The 7,947-nt window shown below is 37.3% G+C and overlaps 1 protein-coding gene across 1 annotated transcript; it reads right to left on the bottom strand.

Moving 5' to 3' along the window:
• Window positions 1–1,132: 1,132 nt before the first annotated feature.
• On the bottom strand, window positions 1,133–7,810 carry LOC149040833 (uncharacterized). The gene is made up of 6 exons (XM_089179942.1): window positions 7,741–7,810; window positions 6,541–6,654; window positions 5,620–5,876; window positions 4,549–4,663; window positions 4,124–4,446; window positions 1,133–3,636 (listed from the first exon to the last, which is right to left on the bottom strand). Exons 2-6 carry the CDS (start codon window positions 6,617–6,619, stop codon window positions 3,448–3,450), a joined length of 963 nt encoding a protein of 320 aa, XP_089036068.1. The 5' UTR covers window positions 6,620–6,654; window positions 7,741–7,810; the 3' UTR covers window positions 1,133–3,447.
• Between the last annotated feature and the right edge of the window lie 137 nt (window positions 7,811–7,947).

Here is a 7,947-nt window from a genome sequence, read left to right as displayed (position 1 = left end):
TTATGATTTATGAGATGGTGCGTACGTGTATAAACAGAAATAAAAACCACTTTCCGAACAGGTGGAATTCAAGTCACAAATATTAAATTCATAATTCCAGCTCAAGAGAACACAGTGAACAGAAGTCTAACAATCTTTGTTCTGCTCATACTTCTTTGATTTCCAGCATAAACTAGACCTAAATTCTCAGAATTATGAACAAGTTTGAGAAATGTGATGAATTGCACTTAAACTGCACCTTATTACATATAAATCATACACCGACTGACTTGAGTAATAGTTTTTAACTACGTTTCTTCATTATGTACATTTTGACTCCGAGTACACTGTTCACTCGAAAGGATGTCAGATATGTGGTCTTTCCTTGGGTTATCGAATTACCTGCAGTAGAATAACAAAAGAAAAAAATTCACCGTTCCCAACATGGTCACACTGATCGACAAAAGACAACTGGGGCGAAAAAGGTTTCGACAAAAGAAAAGTTGAAGTTAAACGGACAGCCAACTTCGTATATACAGGGACTACAGGGGTCGTCTTTGACCTTGTTTCCAGTTTAAGTATAGCTAAGAACATAATTTCAGTTTAGTGTCAATAAGCAGGAGTAAATTTTTCAAAGACAACATGATTGCAGAAGCCCGTAAGGCGAGTGCAATTTATAGGTTTTGTAAAATTTGCAAGTACTTATTTTCACCAAATTGAACGAGAAGTGTTGCTATTACTTGGTAATAATTCACTGGGAAAAGCCACCACAGAAAATCAAGCAGACGAAATTTCCACAGTGCGTGTACTGCAGCTGTTTATAATTTACTCTCGTTTCACAACGTTACTCTCGTTTTATATAAAAAAAAATGGACTCGTTTTCAGCAAATCAGAAGCGTGTAATTTTTTCGTGTATATTATTACTCACTTGGCCTAACAACTTGATCTTATGGTGTACTAGCGGGTCTTTCTTCGTTTAAGACGGCATTAAAGAAGGGACGCGGAAAAATGTCTCAACATGACACCGTTTGGTTAACCCATCTCTTTATTATATTTTTCAGTTCCGAAGCAAAGCGATCAATTGAATACGATTTGGCAATATTTCATTGTAAAGGGATGGCCTTATGAAACAGAAAAATACAAGTCAAAGGTGTTCATATTTTGAAATGTATTTTATTGGGAGTCAAATTTCTCTATTGTTATTAACCCTGCCTCACTAAAAACACACTCTGTGCATGCACTTTCCGAGTAAATATTCCTGAATAAGATTTAAAATGCAACTTTTAATTATGCTTTTTTATGGTTAAAACCGATTGATCAAACTGTGATGTACATATTCCAAAATGATATTTATGCAAAAAAGATAAAATTAAACATCTTTTTACTTTAAAATTTTTTTAAAGCTAATAAATAATGAAGTACTGATAGATTTTTAGGGCGTTAGTGGTCAGTTCTTTCAATTATGTAAATTTTTAGAGAAGTTTTAATCGAATTAACTTCATTCCACAAATTACAGTTCGTTTCCAACTCTGTAGAAAAAAAAAATTGCAACACTTGTGTCAGGTTTGTTTGACTCCCGCCACTGTATTTTAAAATAACGTAATAATTTTTCACTCGTGAAATTTCTTAAAGCTAAAAAGGTAATGAAGCACTGGTGAGTGATCAGCTCTCACAATTTTCTACGGTATAAGTTACCGAAGATCAAAAATTGCAAGACCCAAATATGGACACTGACAAGGAGACAAACAAAGAAATTTGATAAAGTTTTCTCGAAGTTTTTGAGACATTTTAATCGAATTGACTTCATTCCGCCAATCACAGCTCGTTTCCAACTCTCAGGTGGACAAAGCACATTTGTTTCTCTTTATTCCAAAATTGTGCTTCTCTGCAACAATTGTGTCAGGTTTGTTTGACTCCCGCCAGTCTGAGCCATTTTAAAATCACGTTATGTAAGATATTACTAACTGGAAGTAACCCCTAGTCGCCATAAACTTACAGCTGTTCTACATTTCATTGGTTGAACTGAGTACAACAGAAAGGAGGGTAAAAGTAACAAAATGTAAAAAATCAAAATGGTCCGATACAAGATCTTGCGAGGTTTCCAAGACTAAGAAGAAAGGGAGAACCTCTTTTTCAGTGTGAAATACTACCCATTACATACTACATTAACATGATCTGTGTGGCTTTGATACTGGCTTTCGCACGATAAGGGAAACTATTGCACTATACTGCAACCTATTTTGACCTCTGCAGCCCTATATAAAATCTAATGAGAGTTTTTATACATATTAAGTTAAAGGTGGGTTGTCACATGATGTGACTACTGGTATTTGAAGCAAGAGACTTCTTATTGCCGCGGTACACCACCATAACGATTGGAAGACATGATTATAAAATTTCCTGTCTCGCACATAAAATTGTCTCAATGCTGGCACAAAGCAAATACTATACAACGTCAAAAGCTGTTATAACCTACTTTTAAGGTGATTCCGCCCAAAGACCTGACTTGAAGGGGTAAGTTGGTTTCAACAGCCGCTAATCCTTTTTGCCTTCACTTCTACTTCTTTTAGTGAGGACAAATGATGACTCATTTAAGGTCATCAAAGGCACTGTGACCCTAACTAATACATCTCTTATCAACTAATCTGACTTGGGCGTATTAACCAGGAAACTCTTCTACGTTCCAGCTCTTATAGTAAATAGTCTCTGAACAGTTACCTGTCTCATTTCTGACAACCTTAACGTATTGACAAACACAAAAAACTCTTATACCCTTGTTACGATCACTGCTGACGTGGATAGCATATTATATTGAAAGGAATTTTGTGTGTGTCGGAATCGGTGCTAATATGGCACTGCGTGTGCTGATTGAAATGGATTGAACTTAAAAAATGCAGTGTAAGATTCGCAATTTTGAAAAACCATATCTCACATGCGTTGATCAATCTACCTTGGCTGTTTTAATAACATGATCTTTGCACCCTCGATACTGGTTTTTAATTAGAGAAAACTATTGCGCTATTTTGGAACCTGTTTTGGAAGCTTAAACAAAAAGGACTACAATCTGTATCCTGAACAAAATCTACCAGGAGTTTTTACAGCCAAGGATTTTTCAAAGTAAATGTTGAGTGTTCATAAGAGCCTTCAACAGAAATTTCAACGAAACAAGAAGCACTTTAATATGATATGATTGCTAGAATCTAAAGCAAAAGACTCTCATTTTGTCGTGGTAATTCAACGTAACAAGTGGATGATACGTACAGCTTTTTTTGCCACGCGTATAAAATTGTTTCATAATACTTTTCTACTGTTCCTATAAACAGCGTGAGTGTGCCTATCTATGCTAACACAAAGCAAGTTCTCTAAAAAAGAACCACACAATATCAAAAGCTGTTAAACCTTACTGTCAGAAGGTGACTATCTGTAAAAACCTGAAAAACGCTTATCCTTTGTGCCCTTCCTTTCCCTTCAGTTGTTTTCGTTTAAATAGTGAGGACAAATGATGTCTCCTTTGAGGTCATCAAAGTTGATGTGACCCCAACAACAATTCCTCTCATCAACTAGTCTGACTTGGGCGTATTGACCAATGAATTCTTTTACGTCCCAACTCTTACGATACATTGTCTCTTTACAGTTGCCTGTTTCTGTTCTGACAACCTACATGTAACAACAAACATATCAAACAGTTTTAAACCTTTGTTTCGATCAGTGCTGACATGTCTGTCATGATTGTATCATACTTTAATTCAAAGGAAGAGCAACCTCTTACTGTTGAAATAAAGACATTACGGCATCGACCGTGCTGATTGCGATGCTCTGCACTGTCGTTTCAATATTGTGTATGCTAAAGACAAATAAAGTGTGCCAGACGCGAGGTTGTTTCCCTCGTGGAACCTCTCTTGAGGAAACTCAAAATAAGCTATTTATAAGGTAAAAATATATTTGGGAAGTAAAAACCAAACGATTTCGACACTAGATCTCTTTGTTTTTTAAATACATTTTTTTTCCATGTAAATAGCTCATTGTAAACCATGCAAATCTCATGGATGTGACGAAGCTCAAAAGCTCTGATACTTTGACAAATCTACCTAAACTGCTTCATTAGAATCAAAGGAAACATAATGGTCAAAGTGAATAATCTCACCTGGTTTTTGACAATAAGTTCCGCACGAATATCACTTATGTTACATCCTCCACCGATGAGAAACGAGATATCTCTGCCAACGATACGGAAACAAGGAGAAATGAGAGTTCCTTGGGGTGGGTCGGCTTGTGCTGGGTGCTGCCATCCTGCTGGATCGCTTTCGCGGGGTCGATTCTCAGCTCCCCCTATCCACCAGTCCCCTTGTTGCTGGGCGCTTTCTCTGTAGCGTGCTGCTGGATTGTCACCAAATGTTGGTTGATAAATGAAAGCTGTGCCTGTCATTTCCCATCCACCGATTCCATCTTCAAAGTCAAAGCTGCAGGCTACAATAGAAAAAAAGAAAAAATACGGAATTTTTTATCCCCCAGAATACCCTATGGTTTCATTTGGTATTGAGTTAACTTTACAGGTTTGTACTCAATTACTTTTATTGCAGTATGCGCCAGTGAACCCTGATGGACATTTGCAACGAAATCCTTTATCGGTGTATCCAGCATGACAAGTTCCATTGTTGAAACAAGGACTGCTGCTGCATGGATTCTGTTCAAGACAAAAGGACTGCGTATTATAAATGTCTATGGTTAGCTATTATTTATTCTAAAGTAACACAGTCTTGCTGGAGTGATAATTTCTTCATGCTTTTTGATCAAGTGAAGACTAGAATCAGTTACACTTGTTGATCACTAAACCAGAAAATCGGTCGATCGAGTTACTGGATATTTCGTTGGTCGAGTAGTGGTTGATTTATTTAGAATGGCTCCTATTCTTTTTAGCCACGGGTTCTTTGATTTTTCTCGTTTTAAGGCTATACAGATAAACCACTGGTGTCTGTTAGCATTCATTCCCGTATTGGTACTACCAAACACAAGATAGGTCACCAAAGAGATATGATGGGCCAATGTCACCCCATCCATTTCCGTATTGGAATTTTCTCGTTTTAACGTTGTACAGATGACACCACTGGTGTACCGTAGCTTTGGTATTCTCCCTTGTTTAGGTGATTCCTTATTTTCCCTAATTGTTCATTGCTTATCTCTGTTTCGAAAACTACCATGCAAAAGATAGGTCACCAAAGAGATATGATGGGCTAATCTTACCCCATTCATTCCTGCATTGGTACAACCACACAGAAGATAGGTCACCAAACGGATATGAACGGCCAATGTCACCCAATTCATTCCCGTATTGGTACTAATCACATGCGTTATTTCATCGGTTCATAGAATATTTTGCGGTAGTTTTAAACGAACGTTAAACTGAAACACTCGAGCGATAGATAGAGAGTCGATGGGACTTATGGAACAATGTAATATATAATCTGTGGAAAAATCACTCAATCTCATACAAAATCGGGTCAAAACGTTTTACGTAATGCCCGGTACAACACTGAAGAACCACCTTAATTCAAACCAAGGATTGCAGAGATCGCTTGAGAAGTGATCCCACAAAATTATCGCCCACAAGAATTGTTCGCCGTCTGAAATAATTTACTTTACCTCGATGCTTAAATGAGTATAATCTTGTTTCCTCTGAAGGACGGATGAGCCTGGACTTTCGTCCGAAGCATTGTTTAACTCACAAATGTAGTTGCCTCCTTGCGAAGGCCCCAAATTTATTGACACACAATTGGGCTCCATATAGCACAGCACGTTACATCTCCCTTGGTGGGGTACCTCTACAAGCCTGATTAAGTGCCCCTCTATGACTTTGCCCTTTAGTGGTTCTTTGAAAACAATGGATCGACATTCTTCACCTGCTTAGTATTCAAATAGCAAAAGAGAATGAAATGGTAAAGTTAATGTATTGTTTTGGTTTAGAGAAATTGGTTTCAATGGCTGGGTAATATCTCCAAAAAAGTTAATTTGCCTCGACAGACGCTGGATCATGGCTTCCTGTTGTTGTTGTTGTTGTTGTTGTTGTTTTTTTTTTTTGCACTGTGAGAGTTTTCTCTGCTACGGCATCCTGGGAGATTGAAAGTTCTCCTTCAATTTTTCGCTTAAGAAAGATTTTGCCTCAGTGGGTATCTCTGTAAGATTTTGAATGTACATCAAAGTAAGTTGTGAGAACCAGAAGCAAGATGACCGTCAAAGAGGAAAGCAAATAATTAACATCTCTTTTCAAATCGATCCCAATGTATATGAACTACTATTGGAAATTTGATCATTGCGTCAGATTCTTGTGCCGCCAACTGCGGCGCAAATACTAATTTGGCGGTACAAACACCCAGCTACGGCACAAATGAGTATTTTGTAAGATATTCTAATCGACAATAATCTTTGTAGAACTCTCTTGTGACTAGACATAGCCGTCCATCCCTAACGAATAAAAAAAAAAGTTATATTTACAGGAGGTATTCAAACTGTGGAAATGAATTAAACGAATATCAGCAAAACAAATTCAAAACTTTGTCGACTTACCTGCGGAACATCCAGAGGATAACGGAATAATAAAACCGCTATAAAAGAGAAAGCTTAAAAGTAAAACGGAAGCTTCCATACTCAGCCTGCACGTTTCCGCCACTTGCTTGTGATCTAGAATAAAAGATTACCGGTCACGCATTGAATTAACAGTTTACAACATTTTAAAAATTGCCATGTCTGTACAGCTAAAGGCGTTTTCGTACATGTTGGCAAACTTGAAGGGACTCCAGTTGGTTTGTTCAACAGAATGTTCTCAAGAAGATGGTCGTGTTGTTGTTAGTGGCTTAGACAGGTGCTCCTTTAATGGTGTGGATCACTTACGACGTTGGTAACAAAGACGCCAGCGGGGATCATTCATTAACTGCGCAGCCAATCACACGAATGCTATGAGTAAAACACTTTTATTGTCTTCGGAATAGTTCCTTTCCTTTCCAGCAAACCGTTATTTGAAGCCTTTGGAATCTGAGAACGCTATCTATTTTCTTTCATCTTTACAGCACAAGAGGCAGGATATCACGCTCATCTGCAATTATTTCTCTCAATGTGGAATCATTTTAACAAAACATATAACCATTTAGCATAACGTGGTATGACAAAGCTAAATACAGCGGCTGATTAATTAATAAAATTGAAGACTAAACCCTTATTACAATGCAACTGAATGGCGAAGATTACCTATTATTCAACAGTAACGTTTTATTTTAATGGCAATAGTGGCGAAGGCTTATGTTATAACGAAATTCTTTAAAATACTGAAGTATCTAATAACGAAGCAACATGAAGTCAATTTGAAGACATCTCGTTGGCTGTTAAATTATTCATAATCAAAAACTTGTCAAGGTGTTCAAAGGAAAATTAGTGAGAAAAATGTGTCTCGCAGCGTCTTACGTGGGGCTACATTTCGTCTACTGCGAGATTAGGCTGTATGTAAGTTAAACGTCATTCTAATGATTATCAAGCGACTAAATTCTGTGCACATACGAGCCATATTGATTTATTGTTATACGAGTATACACCCGAATTGTTATTTCTCAACCCTCTCTCATCAGGTATATTAATTTTCATAGGTACTTACATAATCTAGTGGAAGACATTGCTATTATATTGGTTTTACAGAAGCACAACTAATATTCATGGGTCAATAAAGCAGCTAAAAAACACCTCTCAACAATTAAATATCTCTGGTTATCACTTTACCGGCTCCGCAACTCCGCGCTGCAAGATGCACTTGAAAGTTAACGTCGATCGGCAAAAGACGACCTAATTTAAACGTATCCGTTTGCCTTCAAGATATCCACTGAGAAAATGAAGAGTTTGCTCGTCTAATTACGTCTGCTGAAAACGGAGTGAGCCTTAATTATTGGCGAGCGAGCTAACTTAAAGTCTGTCAAAATGTGGGTTTCA

This window comes from Pocillopora damicornis, chromosome 8 (assembly GCF_964200805.1).
Source record: "Pocillopora damicornis chromosome 8, jaPocDami1.2, whole genome shotgun sequence".
Taxonomy (NCBI): domain Eukaryota; kingdom Metazoa; phylum Cnidaria; class Anthozoa; order Scleractinia; family Pocilloporidae; genus Pocillopora; species Pocillopora damicornis.
The sequence above is the reverse complement of the archived record's forward strand: the minus strand, read 5'-3'. Positions and strand labels throughout refer to the sequence as shown.